The sequence below is a fragment of the Alosa pseudoharengus genome, unplaced genomic scaffold (assembly GCF_046254945.1).
Source record: "Alosa pseudoharengus isolate Yale_2024_CS ecotype anadromous, Long Island Sound unplaced genomic scaffold, YU_APseudo_1.1 YU_APseudo_1.1_scf_4, whole genome shotgun sequence".
Lineage (NCBI taxonomy): Eukaryota > Metazoa > Chordata > Actinopteri > Clupeiformes > Clupeidae > Alosa > Alosa pseudoharengus.
The window spans coordinates 23636499-23654544 of record NW_027468774.1 but is presented as its reverse complement, the minus strand read 5'-3'; the positions used below and the strand labels follow the sequence as shown (position 1 = coordinate 23654544).

General features: G+C 46.2%; 1 protein-coding gene across 9 annotated transcripts in view; it reads left to right on the top strand.

The window, feature by feature from the left end:
* The first annotated feature begins 1810 nt into the window (after positions 1-1810).
* LOC143102042 (RNA binding protein fox-1 homolog 2-like) overlaps positions 1811-18046 on the top strand; it is a 38180-nt gene continuing 21944 nt past the window's right edge. For 6 of the 9 annotated variants that reach the window (XR_012982551.1, XR_012982550.1, XM_076265402.1 and 3 more), the window contains exon 1: positions 1811-3236. Coding sequence is in view for 7 of the 9 variants with exons in the window: in XM_076265402.1 (XP_076121517.1) it covers positions 2985-3236 (252 nt within the window). In the remaining 2 variants the exon portion in view is untranslated. Of the gene's footprint in view, positions 3237-16271; positions 16698-18046 lie in introns of those variants that run through there. The other 3 variants (XM_076265400.1, XM_076265399.1, XM_076265405.1) reach the window with 2 other exon arrangements.

The following is an 18046-nucleotide window of genomic DNA, read 5'->3' as shown; positions in this document are numbered from 1 at the left end:
GCAGCATTAAGAAGAGGGACGCTGGGCGATTGAACAGGCTGGTAAGGAAAGCTGGCTCTGTTGTTGGCATTGAGCTGGAGTCACTCACAACAACTGCAGAGAAACGGACCATGAGTAGGATGCTGGCGATCATAGACAATGACCGCCACCCACTACACAGCACGCTCAATAAACAGAGGAGCATGTTCAGTGGCAGGTTGAGGAGGTCCTTTGTCCCCAGGGCAATCCAACTTTTCAATGCCAGACAAAAGGGGAGGAGAGAAATAGACTTTTCAACATGAGCCTGCCTCTCTCTGCCCTACCATCAAATCACTTGTCTGCTGTCCTTATAACTTATTCCCTGTTATATATTGTTCTTAAAGTTTGTTATTTTTTGTTTGTTAATCAATTATATTATATTTACATTCTTGTCTTTTCATAGTCATAGTTAATATTTAATAACAACTGTTCAATCACTGCACTGTTCACTTTTGCACTACCACCATTGCACACACTCTACCATAGCACCTTATCATGGTCAATGCATCACATGATCAGTCCATATCAGACCTTTGTATTCACTTCACATGCTCTTTAATTAACATTTATGTGAGTGATTTTTTATGCATATGAGATATATGTGTGTATGTGTGTTTGTTGTGTTATGGTTGTAAGCTACTGGACGCCTAAAATTTCTCTCTGGATGAATAAAGTATCTATCTATCTATCTATCTATCTATCTATCTATCTATCTATCTGCCTACCAATGTGTCTAAATATCACAAAACAGGCTAGAGGATACCCTAGCTAAAGGTTATAGGACTATAGGGACTTTCATGTCCAGAGTAGCCTAAATAGCTTAATGTTAATATGAGAAACTTGAGACCTTTGTTTTATCATACAGGACATGTTTCTGAAGCATTTAGTGCAGACATTGATGTAAGCTTTGAATGCCTAGGTAGTAGCCTATAAATAATGATCAGATAGACCATGATTTTTTTTTCAAAGCGTGCTTTTTTTACATATAGGCCTACGGACAAAACTCGTTCAATGGGTGCTGGAGGCAACTTGTTGCTCTACACAAAAAAATATATTCTTTCAGATGATTGACACACTTGATTTATTAAAAGAATGCCCTGTTTTACCGCATCCCTACACCAGGGGTCGCTTAAACACCAAATATATCAAGTCATTCCAATCGGAGTATAATGCCACAATGTTACCATATTTATAATACCTAAACTGATCGGGCTGTCTGGTGCATCGTTTATTCCAATTACGTAGCACCGAACTTTTTCATCCATGCATCTCTAGATATGTGGTGTTTTATCAGTTATGCCAAGGCGGAGAAATTCGCAACTCTTCAGTGATTTTACGCAGTGATTTTTAACCCCTCCCATCATTCCCATTATTAGCCATATCCACATTTTCCGCCATCTGACTCTAGAAAGTTAATCTGTGCTTTGTTTATAAAGCGATTCAAAGCAAGGAAAGGAACAGCGAAGATATCGCACTCAAAGGCGAGCACGAGCAGTTTGAAAATACATTTCGTTTCAGATTGAGCTGTGATGAACGACGATGAATATTCAAGACAAATGTCCTCTGATTTTAAATTAAGCGATATAGCTAAACTAGTGCATCGGAGATGAGACGTTATAGCCTACGATTCTCTCTACGTGTCCATATTCTAAAGCATAGCCCAATTAATGTGTGTCTATAATACAAAGACCGCTTACATTTTTGTGCTTGATAGAAGGAGGGGAAACGAGGAGGGAGCAACCACACGGAGGGGAAAAGAAGGAGGAGAATTGGAGACACTGTAGAGAGGAAATCGTGCTCCTTACTAGCCGACACACGCCGCCAGAACACATCGAACAGATTGGGGAGAAAGGAGGCGATAAGAAAGGAGAGAAGGTGAAATTCTAACGAGGGATTTACACAGGTTGGGATACAGACACTGATTATCACGAAGAAAGGACTAACGTCATTTTGTTATTCACGTGCATTTTAAAGACTAACGTTAGCCATTTTCTTCTGGACAAGGTATTGTAATATAACCCTTGTGAGGTAGCGGAATGTGTACGCTAGCGATAGCTAATTAGCTAGCTTAGAATTCAGGACTTTGTGCGGGTTTGTTATCTGGCTGAAACACGTTATATGCACTTACAATCTTGTTCTTCAGCATATGATAGCGCACGTAACGTCAGCTGTTGGTGGTGAGGTTTTTATATGATGTTCCTGACCATGCTGCTCTTTCCATGATTAAACAATAACACTAGCTTAGCTAGCATAAACAATTATTTTATAGATCAAAGACTTAACATTAACGTTACCCAAATGGATAGCTAGCTGAGGCAAAAGAAAGGTCAGTCACTTAATATCTCCCCACTTTTACTTGAGCTTTGGCTCAGAAATACAGCAACGTTTGGACTACCCACGGACATAACGCTATTTAAGGTTACGTTCAGATTCCTTTAACAACGCCTTCAGACAATTGCAGCATTCCTTGCACGTTGTTTTTATTGCAAGTCCCACCTTGATTACGCCAGGGCCTAGCTAACTATATCGCTAATTTACCAGGCCTAAAACCAATCTGTGATACTGTCAACCATCAACATTAGTGCAATCTCTGACCCCCTCTATTATTTTTACCAGTTGGCTTATATATTTTTTCTTGATTTTGTCCGTGTCTTGGTATTGTCAGGCGGCACAGATTTACGTTCTTAACCATCTAAAATGTACATTTATATGACATCATTGTTTGCCTGACAGTAAAGTGTAACCAATCTTTAGCTCCCTATTTAGCCAATAGTGCACGTTTGGAGAGCAGTCACTAAATTTAACCAGGCTCCGTAAAACAGGAGTTTTGATCTTTCTGAGCAGAGGAAACCGGCTAAGGTTACTCACATTCTAGGCATAGCGCGATACCCTATCCTAGAACAGGGGACAACCAAGGGAAGGAGGAAAAGGTATAAATAGATAGCTAACGGAGACAGAGCTGTTCAATGTTAATGTCGACTGACGTAGCATCAATAATGTTACCCGTTAATCGGGGAATGATGGACCGAGAGAGGGACATTGACTCCACGACTGGACCCCTCGCAAACTCTGCCGGAGCTTCAGCAGTGGTCCGAGGAATGAAACGTGGAGATCCAGAGCCCGACGCACAGACAGCTGCAGCTTTGACCGAACTGGCCGGGGCGGAATGCAAGCGGCCGAGGATAGACGGGACCGGGGGTGTCGGTGACATTGGGCAGGTAAGGAATAAGACCTTCAGTATTGCACCTTCTTGCGCAAGAGGTATCTCATAAATGTGGGTTCTTTCAGCTCATTGCTTATTTCACATTAAACGTTGTTTGCGTTGGAACAAAGAATATTCATCATTAATATAGATAAAGATAAGTGAAACTATGCTACCACCGAGTGAATCGCTGCAGGTAGACGTAGTTTTGTCTTTCTAAATTAATGTTGTTTGCGATGTTGTCATAGCCAGACAATGGTTATCATAAAGCCTCGCTGCAGTATGCTAACGGTAGCTGGAGGAGATATAACGAGGATGTCCTTTTCCTGCCTTCGTTAATAACATACATGGTAAGCAATTCGTTTTTGCATCGTTCTAGGGCTCCAGTTTAATTCGTGGACATCAGTAGACCTCTTTGGCAATTATGTTTGGTGCATAAACCCCGTCTGTTTTTTGGAGAATTGCGTGCGACACAGACCTTGTCAACAACGCCCGCATGCAAGCAGCATTGGTGTCGATGTTGTCGGTGGTGGAGTTCTGGGGTGTGCGAGCCTGGTAGCTGGCTAATTCATTTAAGGGGGGAGGGTCGTTACATAGACACAAAGAACAGGCCCGTATAACACTCCTTCGGGGCCAAATTGGCCACGGGTCGGTTTGGCGTGTCCTTAGTACTCTCTTCACCATCCCCTGTCTTGGCTATAGCATTGTTTACCCACACCAAATTATTAGACGAGTAGCGAGATGCAAGCAATGGTTAAAACTGTAACGCATGCGGTAAATAAAACATAATTGTGTTACATACTAGGCTACTGCTCATAACCAAATTCTGTCTCTGTTCGAACTAAACCAGTGAGGGAGGAGAGTAGGCACGGGGCGCGAGGTGTGATGGAGAAGGGTCACGGCTGGAGGTTACGCGCACACGAGGAGGTTCATATCAGAAGCTTTCTGCCAATCAGCATTATCGATCACCTCTCGCACAAGAGGTCACGCTGGAAATTCGCCTCGAGGCATGTGTGGGAGAGAACAAGAGGGAGGGGACTTGAGGACAGAGGAAAGGACGCATGGGAGATAAATAGAGGGTGTTTGTGGGAAATGCTGTGGCCGCACTTTAGAGAGTCAATGTCACCCGGAAGGAACTCATATTTTCATTTTTTTTTACCTTAATTCACCGTTACATTGGCAAAGACAAAGGCAAATCAACACAAATAATATTGTATAATGAAACAAACCCAAGCTAGCCAAAAGGCCTCATCAAAGAACCTCAGACAGTGATGCTAATGGATTGGAAAGAGATATTTGGTGACAGTTAAGGGGAGCTGGGACAGTCCCCATCCCTCTCCACACAGCCCCAATAGTCTTGTCCTTTGTTCTCTGCTTGCCTTTTCTATTGCCCCCTCCCCCCGGGCCTACCTCCTTTGAATCCCCCCCCTTCACTCCCCCTCTTGCCCAGGGGCACATATACTGATTGTTGATTGACTCCTGTATCACAAATTCTTTTTCATGTACAAGTGACAAATAGGACCCCCCCCCTCCCTTTCAGACCCCCGGTGACATCTCTCTTACACGCACACACACACACACACACACACACACATAGAGGCTTACAGTTTCTCTTGGCCCTTTCACTTTTTCACTGTGCTGTTGTATGTTGTTGATGCTCTGGGTGTGCATTGCTGTAAGGGCATTGGGAGTCACTGAAGTGCTGTTTGTGATATTGCTGTCCCTCTCAGTCCTGGAGAGCCGATTTGTCCTATCATTGGCAGCAAAGAGGCTTTGTGTTGTGCTAACGAGATCAAAGCTCATTTAAAAGAGGGCATTAGGCTGACTGATCGCTTTAAGGCAGGAAAGTAGTTGTGTGTGTGTGTGTGTGTGGCTTAGAGTAAGTGGAGCCAATCAAATGGGCACTCTGGATTTTGACACGGGTAGGCCTACTATATAGCTTGCCGGGTTAACCTGCTCTTAGTACACGATAAACTCTGACTTTCAAACCATGACACTATCTCTTGACAACAACTAGCTGTCTGTCTAGTATCTTGTTTAAACTCTGTCAGCTCTCTCTCTCCCTCTCTCCCTCTCTCTCTCTCTGGTTTAATGATTGTCACTGAACTTTGGAGTGCAAGGCAGCGCATTCACCCTAGCCCTTCAACTTCTCTTGATAAGATTGAGGTCCCCACCTAAGTGTTGCTCAATATTTGTTCTTGTCGCCCCTCTCCTCACACCAACATACAAAGCTACACCATAGGGGTGTCACTGTCCAGCCCCAGCCCCAGCCCCACCCCCACTTTTAATCAAACACACACACACATTCATAAACATACAAACACACTCCCCTCTCTGCCCCCAAACTGTCATTTGCACTCCCATCTCCTCCTCTGGATGTCCCTCCGAGTCAACTTCCGCTGGATCGTCCAGTCTAGTCTATTCCCTCTGACTTTTGCTTCCCCTGCCCCCTCCTACCCCCATCCTTACATCCGTCTGTACATCCATTCATTCTTGCCCTCTTTCCCATCCCCCCCTTTCACTCACCATCTGTTGACCTCATGTCATTTTTGCTTCCCTTCTGCCCCTATTTTATCTATCTCTCCCTCTCTCTTCTCCCTACCCCCTCTCTCTCTCTCTCTCTCTCTCTCTCTCTCTCTCTCTCATTTCATTCATGTGTTCGTTCTGTGCTCACGCTCTTCTTTACTTTTCCTGAAATAGAAAGTGGGGGAGAGGGGAAAAAAATAAACAGAGCAACGCCCTTTTTTTGCCGAGCGCTCAGAGTAACCCTGTGTATGTTTGTAGTTGAGAGTCAGCCGCCTCTGCCCAGGGGCTGAGTTACTGCGTGTGGCCCTGATGGCAATAAGGTTGACACCCTATTATCCAGCTGCTTGAGTTCTCAGCATTCTCTTGGCTGTGTGTGTGTGTGTGTGTGTGTGTGTGTGTGTGTGTGTGTGTGTGTGTGTGTGTGTGTGTGTGTGTGTGTGTGTGTGTGTGTGTGTGTGTGTGTGTGTGTGTGTGTGTGTGTGTGTGTGTGTGTGTGTGTGTGTGTGTGTGTGTGTGTGTGTGTGTGCGCGCGCGCGTGTGTAAGGAGAGAAGCCATGCTTTTTTCTGCTGTTGAAAATGAATTTGTGGGGGGAGGGACAGCAGGAGAACCCCAAGTAATGTATACCTGATCCAAGGGAGCCATATGGTCAGCAGCCATGTGTGTGTGGAGGGGGGGGGGGGGTGCAGGGGTTGTATCTGTCTGGATGTGTAAGTACATGTTAACTCTGTACTGTACTTCTGTACTGGTGTGCTGTGTAAATGTCTGTAATGCTAATGTGTTTTTGTAACTGCATGCTTCAGAGTGTGCGTCTTCAAGGGGTTGGTGTGTCTTCTGTTTGTTGGAGGGGTTGCCTGTGTGCGCCTATGTGTTTGCAGACAGGGTGTCAGGTTCAGACCCCGATTAGCCCACCCCTTAAGGAAATATAAGTCACATGACATTCTTCGAGAGTGACTCATTGTCTCCATTTCTAAGTCTCGTTTTTTCTCTCCCTTCCTCCTCCTAAAACTGTAAGTTAACTTCTCTGCTTTGTCTTCTCTCTATCCTTTTCTCTCTCACCCTTCCCCTGTCACACCTCCTTTTTCTTTTCGTTGTCTCGCTCTGTTTTTCTTTCTTCTGCTTCCATCCCCCATTCCCTCACCCAACCCCCCCCCCCCTCCCCTTGACAGATTGATTCCAGATGTTCCCAAATTCTTTCAGTTGGCCTCCTGGTCTCAGACGCACAGAATCCTCCACTCTCTTCCCGCTCTCCTCTTTGCCTGTTTTTTTTTTCTTTGTCTGTACCTGTTTCTTAGTCTTTTCTCTTTCTTTTTCGCCTTCTTCATTTATGCTTCTTCTCTTTCGTCTACAGCAGAGCTGACATTATTTTGTTCCCTATGTACTAGGCTTAGTTTAGAACGGTCCCACTCATGCAGCATTCATTGGAGAGGTTATTGATGTTCTGCTGCCATGCGATTTGGCCTTGAGGCTTTTTATGGAGTTACGGCCTCCTTTTCAGCATGGATACAGTGTGTCTCATCTCCTGCATAGGGCGCCCATTAACTGGCCTGTGTGTGAGTGAAGGAGTGTAGCTTGTGTCCTGCTGGTTGCTGAATTTTTTTTCAGGGTCTACTCGCCGGCTTCGCTGCTTTTCATGGGGCGCTCCGAGGAGAGCGTTCCCCCCAGGGGACGAGGCACGAGGGGGGAAATTGGTTCCAGATGAAACAGGAAGTGTGGAGGGGGAGACAAAGAGAGGGCTGTTTGGGACTGGAGGAGAGAGAGAGAGAGAGAGAGAGAGAAAGTGATTGAGAGAGAAGGAGAGGAGAGCAGAGCAGAGTCGAGCAGAGGGAGCTGAGGGTAAGTAATGGATATAGAGTGGAGTGCAGTGTCTCTCCGTCTCTTTTCCCCTCTTGCGGTCATCAGCCCCACTCTCTGGGCTGATTTAAAACACTCGCCTCAGACATGCGCCGGGCGTCCAATTGCCTCCACTGCCGTCCTCTCAGAGAGAGAGCGCGGACTCCTTCACCCTCAGAACCAGAACCAGTCCCAAACCTCAACGGGTCTCTGCAGCCATTGGGTTGAGGTGCAAGAGGGTTGTGAATTGGAAAGCAGCAAGCTTGTGTGTCTTAGTTGCACAACACTGGCCAGTAAAACGCTGAGCACATTGCCTGAGAATGATGAATGACGTTTTCCACACTCTCTAAGTCCTGGTGGTTGTTATTTCCAAGGACCAGTGTCTGTGAAACTGTGCTCCATAAAACCGATTTTAAAAGGACCTCGTTTGCAATTTTACCATCAGAGAGGCCCTTTTGATGTGGGCTGCAGTGTCACTTTGGAAAGTAATATCCGAAGGTCCTAGATGACTTCTTAAGCTCATGTTCTGATAAGGCATGAATGCGCAACTTCTGTAGAGCCTGGGAGAGCCGGGTCAATTGAGCGCCATTGCAAGGCAGATTCTGATGAAGCATAAACCCACCATTACTCTTCTGATGCCTCCTGCTCTCAGTGATCTCATTCCCTCCCTCTCTCCTTCATCTCCCTTCTACTGAGCCTTGGAATCCATTTCTCTCTCTCTCTCTCTCTCTCTCGCCACCCCTCCCCCTTGAGGCTGTCTCTCTCTTCAGCTCTGGATCATGCGGTCGGTCAGTCCGGGGAGGATGCAGCGTGTCCATTTCATACGGTTAGTGCAGCAGTTTTGCCTCTCCGGCAGACTGCCTGCAGCCGCTGCGGCTCTACACTGCTTGTCGCCATGGCAGCCGTCTCATAGCCGTCATGATTGGCTGGTGGAAAAAAATATTGCGCGACTAGGCTGTATGCCAGTCCAAATCAAATAAGTGGAGAGGCCTGTGTCATATGGAATGTGCCTCTTACAGCAGCCATGTTGGTGGAGTCAAATCTCTTCAAGATTGAGATGAAAAGGCAGTTATGTTTTCACATGCATTCCAAAAATATGTAATAAAGTGTTACATAGTCTGCATACCTTTTCATTGTGTTATTATAAAGCCTACCGTATACACAGAATTATGTTGGCTTTAGTAGTAATGTAAGCCTGAGGTATGATTAAGGGAAAGCGAGTAGTCGGGCAGCTTTTCTCTCCCGAGTTCTCCTGATGTTGTCCTAATGACCGCTCTGCTCATGAGCTGGAGACGGGTATGCTGCCAGAAGAAGAGGAAAAAAAGGGCTGTTGTAATCCCCTCCCAAATATGGCTGGTTCTTTTTCCGCTTTGACTTCTCCACCTAGTGAAGAGAGACGCAGAGGCAGTTGGGGGAGGGAGGGTGGGGGGATCTGGCTGCTCCGCAACATCTGTACATTTCATTTATTTTCCTGCATTGAGTTTGGAATGATTCTAGCAGAGGTTTTTCTGCCTCTCTTTCTTTCTGCCTCTCTCTCTTTTCTTTCTTTCTCTCTTTCTTTCTTTTTTTTTTCTTTCTTTCTTTCTTTTTCTCTCTCTCCATCTCTCTCTCTCCCTCTCACTCTCCCTCTCACTCTGTCTCCCTGTATCTATCCTTCTCTGTCTCTCATGCAGAAGTAAAATGGAGGCAAAGTTTAGCCGCCCTGCCTTGTAATCGTGCTGTCTCCTGAGCCTTAGGGAGTGCTGTTTTTCATTTTGATTGGAAAGGCCTGAGCTTCATTTGTGAGCCCAGTTTTAATTTTAAATTCTTTTTTGCCAACAGACTCTACAAAGGGTCCATGTGTTGGCAGTGGATAGGTTGTGGATCGATTGCTTTCTTTGTATCATAACACCAGCGTTGTGGGGGCAAATGTGTGCATCACCCCCACTCTGCTTAACGTGTCCTTGTGTTCTTTTTGCACCCAGCACAAAGCCTGGAGAAATGATAGGGGGTGATGATAATTTAATTTAAAGTAATTACAGACCAATTACCAACACAATTTCCCGGCCACAGAACAGCACCGTTTCCCTTTCACCTCAGCTGGTGGGCTTGAGAGAGCGGTTATCTTTTGCTCTGCCAATGACCTATTTTACCAGCTACTCGGTGTGCCTGAACCAGAATGAGGGAGAGGGCACAGTTTCTGTTAACCCACACTTGGGCTTGGTGGTGGAGGTGCTCGTGTGTGCCACACACCAACTCCTGCTTGTGTGAAAGCCCCCTGTCTAGCTCACTGGGAGTCTCTGGTGTGTTGGAAAGTTTTTGCTTCCCTTCATGGCCCAGTCCTTTGATGTGCTCTGATGCTCGCGCTGGGGCAAGGGGGGGGACGAGTTTTTTTTTTCCTTTTTTTTCTTCTTCTTCCCCAAGACATTTGAGGCAATGTCAAGGGGGAGGGTTGAGGAGGTGGCAAGCGATTTCAAGGTGGTTGTTATCGGCAAAACAAACATCATTTATCACAAGCATCATTTAAACACACCACTATCCCTATAACCCCCCCAACACACACACACACACACAGACACACACACACACTCCTGCTCTCTGTGCATTATTCTCATTATTAGAATTTGACCTATGGTTTCCATGATTACCCCCCCCCCCCCTCTGGTCCAGGTAGGCTGACGTGCGTGTGTTACACACAGATCTCGTCGCTCGTACTCGGGGACAGCAGAGTGCTGACTAGGAGCTCTTTTCCACCAGAGGTGTTCTGTACCTCCTGATATGCTTTAGAGATCATCAACCACCCTAGCACCCCCCGCCCCCATCACGCCCCCATCACCCCCCCCCCCCCCCCGCCGCTTCCGTCTTTATCCCTTTCCCTTCGCCTCTCCGCCAGTCCAGGCACTGAGCTTAAATCATAACTCTCCAGATCCCCAGACCCCCCTCTGCTTGCCTCTGCACCCCCCCCCCCCCCCAACCCAGACTCCTCTCCCTGCTTCTCCACAGAATGTCTTTTGTAATAAGCGCTCAGGGGATGAGAGAAGGCACAGCTACTGTCAGTCTTATCTCTAGCTCTGCACACACAAACACACACACACACTCTCTCTCTCTCTCTCTTTTCTGAAGCAGACACATACTCGCTTTCTCTCTCTCTCTCTCTCTCACACACATACACACATACATGCACACTGTGCAAGTGTGTGCGTGTGTGTGGTGTTATCTCCACGTGGAGGCTCGGCGTGTGCAGCAGTGCAGGAGTGCCACAGGAGGGGGGTGTTGGACCGCAGACGCCCGCTCTCACTCTTCGACATGATTGATTTCAAGAACTTTATCTCCGTCCTCAACCCCCCGCCTGCCCACCACCCCCCCCCCCCCCTCGTCTACCCCCCCTCTCTCCCGCCCCTACACTCTTCCATCTCCTTTCTTGGGAATGTAACTCGCTGCAGAGAAAGGGGGGAGAAGGGATGAGGCGAGAGGGGGAGGGGTGGGTGGGAGGATAAGAGGAAAGAGAAGCTGAGGAAGAGGGAAGGAAAAAGGGAAAAAAATTAGACGTATCCGGTAGGGAAATACTTCACAGAAAGTGTACATACTGACAGTCACTGTGGTTGTTTGCAAAAATACAATCTATTACCAGTACCATGTATGACTCCGTGTTCATGCACAATTGTATCTCTTAACACATTATGCATCAAAAGCTTTTTTTTGTTGTTATGGGTGCTAGCAGTTTAATTCCAATATTTTAAGTGTGAGTGGAGTGTTACTCAGTGTTTTGCTGTAATGGGTGACCAATCACAATGGCTCATGTGGAGTCTGTGTGTTTGTCTAACTAACAGGGTCATCATTTGTGTGCGTGTTTCTCTGTGTGCGCGCGCGTGTGCTTGCCTGCCTGCACTAATCTGCACAGCGCTCGCAAGCCTTCGGGGCTAAAATATTCCAAGTTGCAGCTTGCTGCAGACACATTTCACCATAGATTTATTCCTCTAAAACCAAATAGATGTGTCTGTAGGTAAGTTAGAAATCAACTCTGTAGATTGACAATACAGCCTTCCTTTGCAATGTGTATGTACGTATATCGTATATAAGTATCCCTCGCAAATGTCTACGTACGTATATCATATTGCATAGCTTGCAAAGTGAGAATAATATGTTTTTTTTAGGGTTGATTTTTATCCAACTAGTTTAGTATTTCCCATTTTTGGACAGCTGCCACACATTCCTTATGTCTCACAGAAACCAGTTAATACAATTGCAAACTAGGTTGCGTTCAAAGGTATGTGAGGTGGACATGTGGGTGTGCGTCCCTGGGGCTGGTTGAGAGCGCCTAACTGTGCAAGTGGCTTGTGTTAATCAGTGCTACTGGGTAAAAAGCAGAGTTTAGAGTTTGACCCTTGTTTTTATGTGTGTGTGTGTGTGTGTGTGTGTGTCTGTGTGCGCACATGGGTCTTTGTTTAGCATGAGCATATGTGTTTTAATGGCAGGACAGTAAATGTGTGTGTGTGTGTGTGTATCTATCTTCAGCTCGTGTTGATAATCCACAGATCATCCTCTATTCATCCACTCATCCCTCCTTGCTTACATACTAATCCCCCCCCCACCCTTTATCCCTTTATCTCCATACCCGTTATCTCTGGGCTGCATCCATGCTGGGGGTTGACTGGTCAGTTCATCCCTCTGCCGTTGTAGAGGGGGGCTCTTAGTTACCACTGTGGGTGAAACATAGGGCTGGGTGAAGCAGCGCTGCAGTCCTAATCTCCTCTTCTCTCTGCATAACGTTGGGCCTTTGGCTCACTCTCCTCTGTCTAGCTTCATATCTCTCTCTCTCTCTCCCTGTGCACACCGCCCCAACTCTGTCACAATATCTCATCTCTCTCCCTCTCTCTCTCTCTCTATCCTACCTCGCGCCTGTCACATCCTGATGTGATGGCTTTTCATATTCTTGCCTGTCTTTGCCACTCATACTCACCTCTCTTTGCCACTCATACTCACCTCTCTCTCTCTCTCTCTCTCTCTCTCTCTCTCTCTCTCTCTCTCTCTCTCTCTCTCTCTCTCTCTCTCTCTCTCTATCTCTATCTCTATCTCTATCTCTATCTCTCTCTCTCTACCCCCCCCCCCCTGTGGCTCTGGTTTATTACAGAGAGTTCTGAAGGTGCATTGCAAAGCAGCAAGCATGTAAAGTTGCACCTTTTGAAAGAGGGCCTGACTGTGTGACAGTGGGAAAGATGTGAAGCGTAAGAACAGAGAACATGCAGAGAGATGGTTTATGAGGGGGAGAGATGGAGTGATAAGTGTGAGAGAGAGAGAGAGATGAGGAGCGAGCGAGAGAGAGATGGAGGGAGAGAGAATAAAAATGGGTGGAGAGAGAAAGATAGTGAAAGTGTGTGTGTGGTGGGGAGCTGAGGGGCTTTCAGAGTGAGCAGGGCCCCGATGAGCTGCTGCCATCCAATAAATAAATGATCAAAAAAAGCTGCAATGCAGAGGGTTGTGTTACCGCCAGCAGCGAGCCAAGCATCCTCTCTCCCAAGACTACTGCACAGCCCCTCAATCCTCTTTCTCTCCCTCACACACATACAGAGCGAGAGAGAGAGAGTGTTATGGAGAGAGGTATGCAGAGAGAATATGTTGTGAAGAGAGAGGAAAGGAGAGAGTGATCGAAATGGGGAGAAACTGTGTTTAGTACAGCAAATCAAGAAGTTGTTCTGTTGAGAGAGAAACAGAGGCGGAGAGAGGGAAAACAAGAAAAGGGGAGAGAGAAGGGTAGACCATGGCGGCTCACTGAGGGAGGAAGAGAGGTGTGGTGAAGCGGAGGGAGGAAGGATTAAAGGTGGGCCGGCAAATTTGGAGGTGGGGAGAGAAACGCAGAGCAAAGGGGGAAAAAAGGCAGCAGGACTGGAGTTGTACAGAAACCGAGGAGTTGACTGAGTCTGGAAGAAAGAGGGACAAGGACACAGAATGTGGAAGGGAGGGAGGGGAAGTCTAGGGTGACTGCCATCTAAACAAGTGTACTCTCTGAGGGAAATGAGGGGAACCCCAGCTTGACAGGGCAAATTTGAGGGAAGGGGAGTGAAAGAAGGAGCTTGAGTTTAAATTTGCCACCACTAGAAGGTGGACTCCATTGAACACAAGCACATCCAACTTGCAGGGGAGAAGACGAGGGCAATATTGTGTGGACCTCTGGCTTATGGTAGACAATGATGGGACTGTACTATCCTTCACTGTTGTCGGTGAGTTTGAATCTTTTTCCCATGTGAGCACAACGCTTAGGTTTCCATCTCAATTTGATGATGACCAATGACGGGAGCCATTTTTGTTAAACTGCTTCCAGACCACACAAGTTTTTCCATAATTTGACATTGTCTATTTTTAGGTTTATTTGAGACCACCATATATCTGCCACCTCACAATTAGGCTGGATTATTATTGTGAGTCTGGAAGACATGATGTCATTAGCAAAAATAATCAGTTGCACCAAAAATAGTTTTTTCAAGATTGCACAATCTAGCTTTGATGTAGAGATGGTAGTGTTGTATGCAAATTAAGCTGTACAAGACACAAGCCAGCTGCATTTCGTGCACCAGGCCTTTAGCTCTGAAGCTGTGTTTCAGTTGGCCTTGATTGCTTTCTTCTTATGAAAACATGAACATAGCCTCATTGGTCTTTTGCGTCTGAAACCCTGCTTTAATCATTACGCTATCTACTTGTGCACTATTTGTTTTCCTTTAGCTGCAGCTTGTGGAGTGTAGAAGCTAAATGCGTGCACCTCCAGCGATGGGGAGACGATGGTCTGTAATAACCATCCATGTCCTGACTTGTTCTGAAGGCCACAAAAAAGCTTTTGGAGCCCTGAAGGGCCCACCATTGCCCTCGATTTCTTCTGTCCTTTTCCCTCCCTTTATATTCTCTGAAAGTGCTGTTGGTCCCCACGTGGACAGTCTGTGTTGGCTGCAGTGTGTGTGTGTGTGTGTGTGTTTGTGTGTGTGTGTGTGTGGTGGGGGTGGCTGGTACGTAAAGATATTCTTTGTTGTTGCCCCAGCTGTCTTTTAGCAGTCTGTTGCCCCTCCTTTCTGCCCCTGAATGAGAGGGACAGGTGCCCAGAAACAGTTGTTCATCTTTCCCCCCCACCTCACACGCTGGTGAATTGACCCATGGGAAATGGTGGGTGGGCGGGTTTGTAAGGGTGAGGAGGACAAGTCAATAATGTGATTTTAGACATTCAGCCTATTTTATTTTTGCAGTCTGCAATATTTTTGCCGTTGAATGGCAGTACTGTTGTGTTTTTGTTCAGCTTTTATTTGTATTCTCTTCTGAGGAGATGGGGCACTCTGACTATGAAGCCTTCCTGCTCTGTCTGTGCCCCTGCGTCAGTTGCCTCTCCACTCTCCCCTTCCTCAAGCAGCTGTTATCTAAACGAGTGTGTGTGTGTGTTTGTCTCTGTAAGCCCCCTCTTTTTTTTTTTAAAGTGCAGCAGCAAATGGCTGTGGGGGTTGAAAAGAGAGGAGAGATTGGAAAGCGTGAATGTATTTTAAAGGTGACCCCTCCCCATCACCCCACCCATACATACTCACTGCCACACACACACACAAACACACACACACACATACCCCATTACCTGAGTGTGAGATAGAAAGTGCAAAGGGGGAAGGGTTCAGGGAGGGTCCAGAAGGGGTGTGTCACCCCCTCCTTATCTGTGTGTGTGGAGGGGTTTAAGGGTTGCAAGATATGTATATGTCTATGTATTTAGCGGTCAAAAGAAGACTCTAGGGGGGAAAACAATGTTATATCATAACAGTTGTTAATAATCAACCACAAGATGAGAAACCTAGGTGAATTTTCCATACGTGTCCTCTTAAAGAAACCCAAGTAGAGGCTTAACTGAGCTCTGGTCGTACATTCGTGGCACAGCCCCACCCAAGTGCATGCCTTCAGGTGTGGGAGCGACTACTAGCTGCATTTTCAGCAGGCCAGAACACACACACATGCATGCACACACACACACACACACACACACAAAGAGATAGAAGAGTTTGTCTGCTGTAGGCTCAGGTGGGGCTGCCTGTGAGTGTTTTCTGAGCCAGTGTGCACTTATTCAGATTTTCCCCTCTACCCACAAAGTTAAAATGCACAGGTCACTGGTCAGTGTGATGCATTAACGTGCACAACGAGATGAACTTTTATTTGAGTTTGTTGGCCTGAATGCATCTGTATCTGTGCCCATTTCAATATCTCAGTCAACATTTTCCCTTTTTCTTCTTTTTGAATTATTCATAATGCAATTCTGTCTACCATTGCCTATGGTGTTTGTTGCTGATGTTAAAAACTCTTTACAGTTAACACTCTTGAATACAGAAAATGTCCTAAGAATAACATACTCTTGTATGCAGCTCTTTGAAGAGGGGCAATGCATGCTTGTTTCAAATAGCAATGACAGAGCATGCCTTTTGAGAATTAACCAATTCCCGTAGTTCTTTACTCTGATGTACGGGGTTAAGAGTATCCTGTCGAGAGTCTGATTGGTTGGTTGTCTTAAGAGGAGTGGCGTGGAATCGGTGCTGGAGCGCCTGGGAGACCTTACAAGGGGATCGGAGGCGGTGATATCATTACGCTTGACTGGCAGTTAGGGTTCACGTTTCCTAGCGGCGGCCACTTTGATTGGCGTAGGGGGCGGGGTAAATGTGAATATTCGTCTGGATTCTATCAAGCAACAAGGCGAGGAAGGAAGGGAGAAAAGGGGGAGGGCGGAGAATTGTAAGGAACACAGGACGTCCACAAGAAGAGGAAAGCAAACGAGTGCACTATACAACTGCACTAGAGAACGAACCGAAAAGGTTTGGCCATTCCTGTATAATTATTAGCGTAGTTGTAACCAGACCTTTTTAAAACGAAATTATGTTTTTGTCATGATAGTGTGATAATTTACTGTAGCCTCCAGTATCGGTGACTGAGGCTCCATCAGCCGGTGAAGTGCGCACAACGTGCAAGCGTCATCTCCGGATGCAAACAAAAACAAAGCTTGTTCATCTAGTGAACGCTACACGTGCGGGGCTTCTCGGCACGCGGGCGTTGGAGGAAAGCTTGCAGCGGGTTCTGACGGTCCCGCATATATTTTCTTCACTCTCCTGGTGCATGGAAAAACATATGGTGTCCCAGGTAATCGTCCTAATTTCTTGCGTCTGTTTTTTTTCGTGTGTAGAATTAGAAGAACGTTGTCAGGTCATTATGTACCCTCCATATGTGGGCATGGAGGTAATACAGTTGCAGGTGTAACTGTTGACGGCTAGCTTTACATGTATTAGGTTTCTACTTTAATGCTGACTGAAACTAAAATACTACTATGCTGCCTGTATTTTGTTTAAGATATCCTTTTGTTAGTGTGAACATGAAATTTGACACTACACTGAGCATACTGCACTTCTGAGTGTTGGTGTCATGTGGCCTGTGTTTGTCACTTGAGGTGGGATGTGGGCCTACATACCATGATTAATGTTTAAACTAGAAGAGCCTCTCTGATGGCTTTTGTCTTCTTTTTTTCTTTTAGTAATTTTGCTATGATGTATTTTTATGTATATTAAAAATGTGCAATGTGAATAGCACAAATTACATCATAATGATGTTGCACATAGAGATGTGCTGTTTATGCAAACTCGTTGCTTTTGGTTGTTTAAATGCCCCTTACCCTCTCTCATGCACACCCACGCACTCACACACAGATACACACACACACACACTCAGCTTGCCTCTGTGACTGAGGTACTACCATTTTAGGACTCTTTCCCCACTCAGTCACCGTGTGAGGCATGCCTGGCAGCTGACTGCTTCCCTCTGGTTTCTTGCGTACACAAACACACACACACACACACACAGCACCTGAACCCGCTCTGTCCCCTCAGTGGAATGGCAGATGGGTACAGCTAGATCATGTCCAACCCATGAGCTGTGAAGATCGTTAGCTGTCCCATCCCCCTCCATTTATTTCTCTCTGTCTCTCTCTCACACACACACACACACACACACACACACACGCTGGTACACACACATTTTATGAGTCAGAGTGACTCACTGGACATGGGATGCACCCTTTAGTAGCTGGCCACATGTGATCGTGTGTGTGTGTGTGTGTGTGTGTGTGTGTGGTGTTCCCCTCTGTGTGTGTAGTGGGTGTCAGGATGCAAAAAAACCTCCCGGAGCCACAGAAATCGCCGCAACTGCCAGAGTCCATCGCTCAGTGCAAGCATCTCCCTCACACTAGGCTGTTGCATGATGATTGTGATGAGGATGATGTATTTTGGGTGTTGCGTTGCTAAGTGTGTGCTAGAGCTGTCATAGCCTGCATGTCTCATTATATAACGGGACTCATTTTTCCATGGGACGTCACCAGAGCCCTCCCAAGTGAGCCGTTAAGAGTTACCCTTTTTTCATTTTTTATTTATTTTTCCTTTAGCTTTTTTTCTTTTTTTTTTTCTTCACATTACTGCACACTAGTCCACCCCCACCCCCCC